The sequence below is a fragment of the Stegodyphus dumicola genome, chromosome 10 (assembly GCF_044657685.1).
Source record: "Stegodyphus dumicola isolate Sdum_Otavi_A_Nest chromosome 10, ASM4465768v1".
NCBI classification, from domain to species: Eukaryota; Metazoa; Arthropoda; class Arachnida; order Araneae; family Eresidae; genus Stegodyphus; species Stegodyphus dumicola.
The window spans coordinates 138,572,562-138,585,988 of NC_140777.1; the positions used below are offsets into that span (position 1 = coordinate 138,572,562).

The window sequence follows — 13,427 nt, forward strand, 5'->3', positions numbered from 1 at the left end:
GGTATTTGTCAGTTGCTGCAAGGAATTTTATTTAATGGGCATATTTTTGTGCGCTTTGTTTACAGTTTTACACTGACTACCAATAAGTATTTGGACACCTATGCAAATGACGATATCTGCGGTCCTAAGGTACTTCACGGACTCCGCCGGTATATATCGTGTAGGAAACAGCATCGGGTTTAATCACATGCAAGATGCCTCGCAGTTCGGAGCACTCTGATTTCGAGAAAGGTATAATTATCGGGTATCACAAATGTGGCCGATCCTTAAGGGACATATCTAGCGATCTGAAGTACCCAAAACCGACAGTGACCTATGTGATTAAGAAGTTGAAGGTTGCTTATTATAGAATCTTTTTAAACTGTTCTGTATCATTCTTATTTTCAATATTTTCTTTTCTTTCTAGCATAGTTTAAACTGTTTTGCCTCATTTTATACATTTTTGTATTAGTCAGAACATAAATTTATATCAAGATTCTGATGAAAATTTTGGATTATAGTTTATATTAAATTATTTTATAATATTTAGTTGTTAAATTAAAGCAGTGGGTAGATACAAACCTGCGGATACTAAAATGAATAACATGAAGGTTACCTGAACGGGGAAAATGCGAATAACACTTTAAAGGAGTAACTTGCATTTTACACTTACGTAATATGAATTTAAAAATAAAGTTACGCTATGAAAGGAAAATAAAGTTTCTGCAAAATATTTGTTATACGTCGATGCCGTTGTCTGGTATTACTTTGCACTGGCATACAAGTTAACAATTAGCTCTTATGATTCTATTTTTTCTAACGTTGAGCAAGTACTACATATCCATAGTTATTCTTTTGTTTAATCTAGTACCGATGTTATTAAAGGGCTATATTAGAATGTTTTTACATTTATTGTAAACAATTTGTCTTTATCGGTTCAATCTGCGATACAATTATTATTGTTCAGTGTTTCTTGTTTCGAGTAAACGTTGAGAACTTATTTGTTTAATTTTGCAGATTATTTTATGCGAGCAATATTCGGTTAAATGTAATGACAGCTTTTCGAAAGACTGTACTTTTCAGTTAACTCGCTTTCATCGTTATCTGTTTCATTCTCAAAACTCTGTTAGAAGAATGTCTGAAATAAAATTCCAAATCCGTTTGAAATGCGCATCAGCATTTAGAGGAAATATCTTTTACTGGAACTTCATTGTCTTCATTATACTGGAAGTTCTAGCTTCTTTCTCCAATTAAATCCAGCAATTCTAGATTTACAAACTGCTAGAGTTAATATATTTTTCAGTTTATTGGCGTCATATCTATCGAAGAATCAAATTAATTCGTGAGGCGTTAAAGTTGTTTTAACTATTCGAAGAATTTACACAGATATAAGATATTTGCAGTGATGCTTATCAGTGTTTTGAAGTATTGCTGATATTTTAGGCTAGCTACAAAATATGTTTTAGAGTAAGCTCGAATCAGTTTCTGCAGTTCTGTGTAAAATCTTGCGCCATTTGAATTGATTTTTATTTTGTTATAGTAGCGAGCGCTTACTTTCTCTTTTATTTATTTAATGGGTTTTTCTATTTGTATTAATATTACATACCTGCAATTTGTTTTCAACTTAAATTTCTCACGGGAAGAGTGTTACTATTATCTCGCTAAGCCACTTTAATATGCTACGCGGAGTAAAATGTAAAGCACTCTTTCAGAATCCTTACCAAAACTCCATTACTCGTTTGATGTACAGTAACAGAGTCACTTTTGATTCAATTTGCAGTTCATATTCATATAGGGTCATCCTAAAATTTTTGAGAGTCTCCCCCAGCACCACTGCACTTCTGTAGGTGAATTAGATGCCTCAAGTCATTCATTTCTTATAATCGATGAAAAAATTGCATTTAGAGCCTTATCAATCTCATCTTCGGAGTTAAACCGACGACAAGTAAGCTGTATTTTAAATTAAAAAAACAGCCCAAAATCACACATAGCTAGATCAATTGAATAGGGTGGATGTGCTATAATTTTGGTTCAAGAAACTGTTTTCAATCTTGCTGTATGAGAAGACGCATTGTCATGCTGGAGCATGAGTCTTCCAACTGAGTAGAATGATGCATCACCGAAGTTCTTAGGTCCAATGACCTGAACCTTTGGACACCAGGGTCTAAAGCAAATCCAAAGACATTCAGCACAAAACACCATAAGCGTAGAATATAGAAAATACGTGCTCACAACGGAGCTCCTGTAAAATCCGTCCTCACTCTCGTCAAGTATTATAGGAATTTACTAGTTTCAAAAATGGCCGAGTATTGGATTTAAAAAGTAAATTGTTTTCTATGAGTCCTTAAACATTCACTTCTTGAATAATTTCTGGAAGGCAATTAGCGGTGGACCAGTTAGCTGTGACTGTCTTCTGTCCTTCAAGCTTGATGGCTTTGACTAGTCCCGTACCTTCGAAAAAAATCGGCGTGCGTTTTTTTTTTCTTCCATGTCATATTATATTTTCACCATTGTGGTCGTGGGATTATTTTCAAAGACCCATATCTGATTTTTCTTGTCGTGTTAGAAAGTCAAAAAATAGTATGTACATTTCATCACCAGTTACGATTTTAGTTATAATGCCGTGGCTACCAGCTTTAAGTAATTTAAAGTTTAAAGGAGTTTCTTTCCTGATTTTGACACGTTTTCCTTTTTGGTGCTCAGTTAAATTATTGGGAATCTAACAGCAAACTAGTTTTTTCATATGCAGTTCTTCATGAATAATTTTATACATGGGGGCGAATCCAATGTTAAGTTCCTTCTGTATCATTTGGTTGGTTCAGCAATTATCATCTGTAAACATTTTCCGTATGGCAGACACATTATCCGTGAGTACTGCTGACAGCGGCCTTCCTGTCTGCTTTTCATCCTAGAAAGAGTTGTAATCTCTGCAAAATTGTGTAAACAATCTGTAAGTTCTGTAAATCTATAAATTCTGTAATACGGTAACACGAGATGGATCTTTATTTTCGAATGCAATTTGTAGATCTGCTGGGCTAAAATAATTCATATTTTCAAATCTAATCCCAAACAATGCGATATGCTTCTATGTTTTTTCTCACCAGCTTAAGGTACTAGTAGAAATGGGGCGAATTTGAATGCCTAGTTTGCATTGGATCACAAAGTGCTAAACCTTTCATCCCCAAAACCTTAAAATAAATTTGAACAATAATAATAATTTCACGAGTATCCAGCTTAACTTAAAATCCTTTTCATTTTGGGCAGTAATAGTCATTTTTCCAAAACTCTTACGAGTTTAAGGAAATTATTTCTAAAGTTAGGAATACGTGTACCGATTTGAAAGGAGATAATTAAGCTTGGAAGAAGATGAACATATCTCATCCGTGAACTGATTCTTAAGCTGAACAATTCTTTTAATCCTGAATTAATGAGGCATACTTCATTTATTTTAGCGCTCATATTTTTAAAATGCCGGATGACACTGATATAAGCCCCTTTAATTAATAGCGAGTATCATTCGTACTGATAGTGATAACAAATTAGTTTTCAAGCTTCAGCAAATTTTACACTAAGCATATTTATAAAGTTTAATCAAATATAAGAACTGAGTACTTATTTACATTTATTTATGTATAGGTTTTATTTTTGAAACTTATTTCCAAATTTTTTCCGTAGTAACAGTGCAGATATCTTATCAATCTTACAAATTATTTAAAAAAATAATTAGGAAAGAAGAGGGAAGTTCTAATAACGCTTCTTGAGCTGCTTCTTTGTGTGTTTAGAAGAAAAGCGAAAGGCAAAAATAAAGAAATCCCCTATCACCCCACGCATGCCCCTTAACTGGGGATATTCACGTAAAATCCCCACGAATAGATCTACTGGCATTCCAAAGGTTTTTAATTAAAAATAAACATCAGTATCCAAAGTTTCAGAAAATTATGCAACGACTCTCTTCCTACTGCCTAAATCTCTGTCAAGTGTAAGTAACTGCATAAACTTAGCGAACTTTTACATGCTATGATTATGGACAAAATGACTCCACTCGTGAACTTTATAAACTGCAATAAATCTGAAAATGTCTGAAATAGCCCATGGACAGCCACCTCTTTAGCATTATTATTACAATTCATTTTAACATTGTGTTGCAAGTATTAATTATAATTATCTCATTATGTTTATATGTTTACTGACTATGTTTATCTCCTATTTTTGTTGCACCAAATAAGATGTTGAATTTATTTTGTGAATCTCAAATTATACTTCGACTATTTTGTAATCTACTCATGTCCTACATCATTATTTTTAATAAATACTGGATGCGGGGCGTACTGTGGGATTGAACGATGTACCATAATAGGCAACATTTAGACCTTTTGGAAAGCTTCAGCCTATGTAAATTCTTATAAAGTTTATTCGTTAATGGATTAAATGATTTTATATTTTCATTACAATCGATTGAAGTTGTCTGCAAGTGCTTACGGTTTCGGTTCGCTTTATTATCTATTAGTTTAAGTCACGCGACATCAATCTGAATTATTAACTAAGGTATATTCTATGTAATATGAGAAGCAATGGGACTTTATAATTCATTTTATTTCGTGGTCTTTATTTCTTCGTTCACTATGACATATCGCTACAGCTGCATACTCAATTTTAAGGTATAATAATGACACTATTCACACTGATAGTTGGAGCACTGATAGTAGTAATGTTATAGTTTTCAACTTCTTTGTTTTCATTTGCGAAAACGTCACGTACATGAAATAATCGAATTCAGTTCTTAAAAGGCACTAGAATGATCTCTACAGGTACAAGTTTAGATAAAATGAGTGTGACACCAGAGTTCTAGCAATGGGCATACAGCTCTAGTTACAAAGTACTGATACTGTAATTCCGCCCAAATTTTTATGAGGTGGGCGGGTGTCTACCAAAATGTGCATTAACATTTAAAGCGGTTGCCAAGGCGAAAAAACTCTGAGTTTACATGAACAGCGGGTGATAAACAATTTTAATTTAGCCATCTGTGGGTCTCCCATCCGTCTTTTCCGAACACCAAACCACTCGAGAGAACTTTCGGCTCAACACTATTTTAAGTGACCGTATGTCACATAGATTCCACTTATAAGCATCCATGCCTTGTTCGAGATTCAAATTCAGACCCATGGGTATAGCAGGCAGCATCGTTAGCTACTAATTTGATCAGGTGGCGAATATTCTCTGTAGAAGAATCCTATTAATTAATATTATTCAGGTGCAACACAGTTCGCATTATCGTGTATTTAGAGAAAGGTCTATTTCGATCATTCAGCGCAGTGTGGCTTCTTGGCCAAAGGCCTTTTTAAGCAAAGAAGCGTGAGTAACAAATCCCTAAAACGTCACAACCGCCTTATTTGCCTGATGTGCACCCCTTTGATCCCATTATTTTATCTTATCAAGATGTCTTACAGGATCAGTACTTTTCAGTAATGCAAGAGATTCAAAATAACACGTGAACAAGTCTATAACCAAAGTAAAAAGATGTAGTCTTATCAATATTCTCAGAAATAGTAAAACCATTTGTGTAAATATCTGTGCTCCGTTGAATACTACTTAGAAGTGACGAGGAAACAATATTTTACGTTTGAAACAGAATTACCCAATAAGTATTTTCAGAGAATGTTTTGAATATAAGGAGTCTACATTAACTTATGAGATTGATGCCCCTTAACTATTCTGAACCAAAGGTTGACAGCAAGGCTACTATAATACAAGATTTGCTTTGTGTGACGTCACTGACTCCTAGTTTTCTCAAAAGCAATTACTCCATTTTCGTCTTTAATTCTCAAATTTTTTTAATTCTCAAATAAGTATTGACATCAATGCTGGGAAGAGCCTCACCTTGTTTGTCCATTGACCTTAGTTCATAGTATTTGTATTATAAGTGGTATGGCTTTTGGAAATGTCTTAGTATTATCTTTATGGCACATAAAGAGTATTTATAATTTATGGTCTCCGTGCGAAAATATTTACCAAATAATTTTTGTTTGTGTACCTCTTGGTAAAAAGGTTTTATAAACTGCAACCTTCGCATTAGAAAAAAAATGTTACTCATCAGTTTAGTTGCGTTATTAAAATTTATGTATTGCATTCATACATAATAACCGGGTGTAATGTGATTCTAAATAAATAAAGTAATATTTTTCGAATTTGTTTTACAATATTTGCATTAATATATCCGCGAAAGTTTTATTTTTAATTCATAGACGAGAAACACCTGGTTCTTTTTTTCATTTATTTAATTTTAGTAGGAATTAAAAGCCACGTTCAAGCAGCCTTTTAAAGAGCATTTTGTTTTCAGAAAGTTGCTGTAATGCTTCTGCAATTAAAATGAATTAATAATTATGTATTAGCATATTCGTACTACATAAAATTTAAAAGCCTAGTGCTTTTTTCGGGTCTAATTACATAACTTTCCCTAAAACGAAAACGTACCTTTTATAGCTGATGAGAATTTAAATCATTCAGAAATGGCATAGAAGTGATATTTGATGCAAATCGCTTTCGAATCCTGTTTGCATTATTCATGAATAATTTTATTCGACTCTGTCTCCCAAATGTCACGTCTTTTTATAACTTTCCCTTTATTCAAGTATTCCATCAATGAATCATTTCTCATGGAGATCAGTTCATATAGCAAGAAAGAAAAATACGATTTGGGATTTTATACAAAATACGATTTGGGTATCAAAGTGTTCATGCAATTTCAAACTCTAAAGTGATTCTTTGGCAACAACTTTCCTGATCCAAATCAAATCAATGGCTTTTCTCTACATTATTGAACTCAGTTACAGTAAAAATTGGGAACATACAGTAAACAGAACTTATTTTAACATAACGGGAGCACAGATATACGATATTTATGTCTTGGCCAAGTTTTGAAAATAGATTGCAGAGATATTAGGTTATTTCGAAGCACGAGACATGGAAAATGAGCAATGCCCTCGCCGGAACTCGAACCACGGACCCCTCGAATACGCGCTGAGTGTGCTGTCCATTACACCATGAAGGCATGCTAAGAGGGCGGGAGAAATATCTTATAAGGCAATACAGAAAGTTATAAATAAGAAGCATTTTTTCCTCTTCAGCTCATTTAAAAGAACACCTTCTAAGAAGAATGCTTAAAAATTAGTAGACATGCAAATGTTCATTTACAGTTTTTCAAGACATTTACACAAACTGTTAACAATGAATAATATGACATATTAAAGATTTTTAAAATAATGGAAATAACATTTAACAGACATAGTAAATAAAAGTTTTGTTATATTTGTAGTTCGTGCAAAATTAAGAACGAGGCTAAACGTTCTAAACATACTTCTAAAAGCATGAACGAAGTATAAACATAGAAAATGGCTACCAGATAATTTAAGCTGCTGGTTACTGACATTTGCCGCAGTTCGTTCCAAGTGAGTATAATCTTACGATTGCATTTTTACAGATCTAAAATAATAATAAAATGGCGTTTTTTTAACGTTTTGTGTGTTACCTTTATTTAATAAATATCATGTTCTTTGCACTTAAACTATAAAATAAAATTCATTTCAATAGCAATGTCGCAAAATAATTTTAAAATGAGCCTATCTTTAGAATTTCCGATACACAGTTCGACGCGCTGGAGATAACAAGGTTCACCACCCCCGTAGAGTGTTGCCATTGCTCGCTTTTAAATCATAGTGTGTTACTAAAAAATTCGTTAAAGGTTTACAAAATATGAAATCGATCATAAAACAAATTCCAAATTTCAAATTTGGGATTTCAGATGCCTATATTCGCAGTAGGATTACGTCGGTCAAAATTATATGGCTCTAGATACCGTTGTTTTATCACAATGCGAGAAATATACATACATTTATGCAGATTTTTCATTACTTAATTTCTTCAAATATATAATGCAGGACTCTAACAATTTGTGGCAACAGTCTGAAAAGTGAACCGTCATTTATAGGAGTCCGACGCAAAATGCGAAAACGAAAGTAATAGTCCTTCAGAACTCAAATCCATTTGGACTAAAAATTCGTTTAACTTTTCCCCCTTCTTCTAGCCCTTTGTGATGCACTATACTTTAAAGTCGGAATTTCAGTAAAAAAAGTTGTATGCAGTCTATCTAAGCCTAAAGGAGTATACAGGTAAAATTTTGTATAAATTGCATTTACCGTTTTAATTCTGTGAGTGTTCCATGAGGTGGAACACTGCGCCGCCAGAGATTTTAAAAGTGCGACTAAGCGAGCATTGCAGTGAAGCACGGAAATGAGTAGGATCGATTTTAAAGCAATGAAAAAACACTGTATTATGGTTGTATACATGGTTTTCTGGATATACACAACATTCTTGACTAAATATGGATAAATGAGATAAATATATGAATATACAAAAGTCCTATATACAAAGATATTTACAAATTTTCGATTTCTTAGCTTTGTGAAATTGTTCAAAGCATGTCGCACCTTTTTGATAGAAGCACAATCCAACTTTGCGGGTTTTGAACACAAAACTTGTTTTGTGCGGATTCTAGTTCCGTGCAACAATATGTTTAGAATTCCAAGTAAAAACTTGAGGCTGCGTAGAAGGGCCTGTGTAAGATGGATAATCAACCTTCTCATCAAATAAATAAGTTTCATCCTACATACCACAGTAGGATTGCACAAGTGGTTCAGAAGCATATATCTCAGTATCGCTACTATCTTCATGCTCTGATTCATAATAAGAGGGTAATTCATGAAGCACTTTTAGCGCTTCGGAAAGAGTTAGACCTCTCCGCGCCATTTATGGAAAATTAATAATAAAAAATTAACTACAATTAAAATACTAACAATACTAAGAGTAAAGAAAAATAAGCTATACGATATACATGCACAAAAAATATCTACACAATTACTGAAAATAAACGGGAATGAGACTAAAAAGCGACAGCAAAAAATTCGCGCAGCTCTAAGTAAAGATGACTCGAGCTACTGATAAAAATCCCGCTTGAAAATTGCTCACAAAAATTTCAAGATGACCATATTAGGGCTTTCATAGCACAAACCACACCTCACCTCTCAAGACTGCTTTGTTTGAATTCATTCCCCCAAAACAACGTAAATAGAAAACACATTCAAATGATGTTTTCTCCTAAGACAGATGTTGTAATTCGTAATAGCATGAGATCGCTAAAGGCGCAGTGTTTCCGCTAATGGAACACCCCGTTTTATTCAATGATTCTGCGCATTCTTTTTGTATGAAAAATGTAAAAAAATATACAGTCATCAAAATTATATAGAAATTGTTTTTCAAACAAATATTTTTGTATCACCAAAAAATATAGAAAATTACTAGAAAATAAGTGGATTTTAATAACACATCATAAATGAAAATTCTGGGTCTCGTTGTAATATGCTGCCATCGACTATTTAAAAAGAGAAGTTCGAAGTATATTAGAAAGGCATTTTTATTCACTTATGATTGAATTTAACGGTTTCAGAAGCGATTCAAGTTGGGTGTTACATGTAGTGGAACACTGAGTAAAAAAGGGCTAGAGAACTAAAGCTAAGAAGTTTAATCCAGATTTAGTTCTGATATTTTTCTCTTTTATTATAAGATAATTTGCATTACTTTCTAGCTTTTTGAAATCATCAAAAGATATAAAAATTCCATTTCGACCTTCGTGAGATGAAATTCTTTCATTTAAAAAAATGGTTTTCTAAAACCTACTTAAAGAATGAGGTAGCAAGTTTCTTGTCCTTAAAAATATATCTAGAATATCTGTGACGTAAAAATTATAAAGTTATTTGTTTAAATTGTGAGATCCAAGAGTATTACTCACAGTGATAATATTTTTGATGTCGTAGTTTTATTTTCTTTGTATTTTAGAGATGCTGAATGTTTTAAGCTTCTGATGGTAAACTTTTAACATGGTTGAGGGAAGACTAAGAAATTTAATTCACCGTAATAAAATAGTTTAGAGGAAGAAATATGTAATTGAATCAGTCACCAGCGAAATCTTAAATATTTTGAAAAGCTAATTTTGAGAAAGAGAATAAATTTACATTTAAATTAACAAATGAAAATGAAGGGAACACATTTTTATTTTCATTGAGAGTTTCTAATTTAATTCATAGAGACAATAATTTCAAATACCTGAAAAACTGCATATTTTTTCCATGCAGTGCGTCATTTTTTAAATTTGTTTTCCAGTTTTGATGTAAATTACATGATTTCTTCATTTTCTTGCGTCTGCAAAAATATAATGAAGCAAATATTTGTTTGAAAACATTCACAATACAAATAAACAAGAGTATTGAATAAAAATTACTGCTATTATTTCAGGAATCAAAGTATTCAGTATGTTTTCACTTCTTATATGACAACAATTCTTTATACGGGTAGTAACTGAATGGAAAGTAAGTTCTTTATACCATAAACTGGCCGATTTCATTTCTGTTTCTTCGCGGGTAAAGCCATCATTTCTCGCAGTTAGTCATATGTTTTTATTACTAAGACAGTCAACCGTCAAGCATTTATGAGTTCAGCGATAGATTACTCCATTGTTGAACTTAATTCGGATCCTGTCTTTCTGGAATGGTTTTGTTGACACTTTGATCGTCACGGACCCTTCGACTGCTTCTTGAAAATCATCAAATTGATTGCTGGTCATTACTTCGAAACATTGGAACATTTAAGAAAGTAGATCGAAGCCAATCGACCTAGAATTCTATCTTGGAGCGTGGATCCTTTCAGGAAAATGCAAGGCCACTTATAGTAGCTGTCACCTTAAAAGATTCTGACAAGTCATTTGACATGTAAGCTATAATTTGTTTTTCTGTCTGTGATTTCCATGCATTCGGCTCAATGAAGAGGGCTTGCAAGAAGAAGCATTTTGCGTCGGATGTTGAAGTGGAAAATGCATTTCTGCATGGTTTTCGCAACTATTCCGAAGAGTTTTACAGAAGAAAGAACTGAGAGACTATTATATTTGTAGGATCATTTTCTCAGCAACGGCGGAAAATATAATAAAAACATTTTTAGAATCACAGTCCGAAAAATCCAGTTTTTTATCAAACTAGCACACACACATATATATATAAAGTTAAATTAAAACTAAAAAGGCGAAAGAAAAACAAGTATCAGAATAAACAATAAAATATTCATTAAGCAAATTAATATTTTGTAAGTCAAATGGGAAAAAAATTAAGTCAAAAGCCAAATAAAAATGTTTTTAAGTCCTTATCACACGTTTATTATTTTTTTCCAGTTTAAATATATAAACGGGCATATATCTATATATATATATATAGGTGGTTCTGAAGATTGCTTATAATATATCTTCAAAACTTGCGCTATTCCGAAAACCTGTGACATTTTCATTATAGCAAGTTTTGTTTAAAAGAATGTCAAAATTCTTTTGTTGATTTGAGCAATAAATCGAGAGAAGCAAGCCAAAATATAGCAATTTTAGCTATCTATATATGCATGTATGTTGTCTCATTTACAAAAATAGCACTCTAAATACTAAACTTTTATACTTGTGATAGTTAATAAAGTGACTTGTGATAAACGGTCACTTGTGATAAACGGTCACTTGTGATAAACTTGTGATAAACGGCGTTGCTCACTTACTGTAATTCGCCATTATTTTAGCCATTACTTTCGTTAATATTCGAGTAACAACTTTGACCTAACTCTTGGCTACAGATTTACAATGCATGGGTTGGGAATAGGTATACAGAACCTGTCGTTAAGCTTAAGAGTTATTTTATAAGTATATAGACTCTAAACTCCCGAGGGAGATGTCGAGAAATTGACTACATTTCGAAACATTCTCCAAAAAATAAGCAATTTAAAACATTTTTGCTGAACGCCCTTAAAGTCTTATTAAAGCCCTTAAGGCCTTAAAGCCACATTAAAAAAAATTGATAAAGTTAGCTTCTAGTCACGAAAAAGAATTTTACATGATATGTCTCAGAATACAATATTAAAAAAAGAGAATAAACGACTTTTTCTTTGCCTGAGTGACATAAACTTCTGTCAGACAAAGACAATAAAAAATATCCTTACGTTTTCATGGTGGAAATACTTAAGATTCTTTCAGTTAAAAAAAGTTTTATATTCGCTTTAAAAATGTAAAATAGTTCATAAAATGTTTGCAAAAGAAATTTCCAAGACAACTTCAACATATTAGGGAATCTTATTTTAATTTTAAAGTTTATTTTTGTGTTACGAAATTCAATCCACTATACCATAATTGTTCCAAACTTCACTCAACCGTCCAAAATATTTTAAACAAAAAGCCGTTTAAAGCTGGAATTTGACGGCAATGCTATAATTTGAATGTAAAAGCAAGTTAATCAGTCACAAGAAAGAATTGAAATTGCGTTGAGAACTTAGCATGGAAATTAGTTATAAGGCATTTCTCCCGCCTTCCTAGCATGCCTTCGTGGTGTGATGGTCAGCACGCTGGACGCATATTCCAGAGATCCATGGTTCAATTCCTGGCGAAGGCGTTGCTCATTTTTCATCTTTCCTGCTTCAAAAAATACCTTATGTCTACAGTGGCGCTTGAACTAAAAGGATGGTGGAGGATAATTCTCCATACCCAGGATTGGGCCCCTAAAAACCCCAGTCGCCCTTTAAAAGGGGAAATATATAAGGTATTTCTCCCGCCTTCTCAGCATGCCTTTGTGGTGTGATGGTCTGCCTGCTAAGCGCGTATTCCAGAGGTCTGTGGTTCGATTCCCAGCGAAGGCGTTGCACATTTTTCACGGGACGTCAACTGTTCTTGCGGTTATCGCGGGGAAGACACGGACGCACTTCATTATCTGCACTTCATTATCTTCATTATCTTACAGAACACCTTCGAAAGCAGTTCTTTCCTTCCGACTACATCACCTATCCTATGAATAGACTGTTCACGGACTATTACTGCAACATGCAATGGAGGACGTGGCAACCACCCCTCTACAAATACGGTTAATCGGTATAGAGCCACGTCCATCTTTATCTAGATAATCATACGTGGTAATTATGTTAATACACTAACACATAAACATACATACAAATTTGGTACTTAATACAGTGGCGTTAAAGCTAATTAATATTAGACACTGGATAATACATTGCCATGTTACAAGGTGTATGCAAAAGCATGAATACGGTAGCATATACACATAACGTGTGTACTCATATGTTGAGTACACTATGATCCTTTGAAGCATTATCATTAGATTACAGAAGACATGTACATACTGAAATATTAGGTGCGCAATGTTATGCTGGATTAAGTAATTAGTACAGTGAATTAAAAGTTAGACTTTAGATTAGTACTGTGTGGTACAGTGTCTTGCTACAGGATTATTTGTGCTGTTTCTTAAGTGCATTAACCAATGCACAAAGATATTAAAACACGTGTATTAGGTACACAGTAATCAGTGGGT

The 13,427-nt window shown here is 33.2% G+C and overlaps 2 protein-coding genes across 3 annotated transcripts in view; one reads left to right on the forward strand and one right to left on the reverse strand.

Moving 5' to 3' along the window:
- LOC118189579 (uncharacterized) overlaps positions 1-13,427 on the forward strand; it is a 1,110,938-nt gene that overhangs the window by 179,665 nt on the left and 917,846 nt on the right. The gene's annotated exons all lie outside the window — the stretch shown is intronic.
- The window catches only part of LOC146995115 (uncharacterized), a 62,362-nt gene continuing 50,959 nt past the window's right edge, over positions 2,025-13,427 (reverse strand). The window contains exons 4-5 of the mRNA XM_085826075.1: positions 12,841-12,994; positions 2,025-2,143 (exon numbers count right to left, since the gene is read on the reverse strand). Of these exons, the coding sequence (XP_085682201.1) occupies positions 2,025-2,143; positions 12,841-12,994 (273 nt within the window). The remainder of the gene's footprint in view (positions 2,144-12,840; positions 12,995-13,427) is intronic.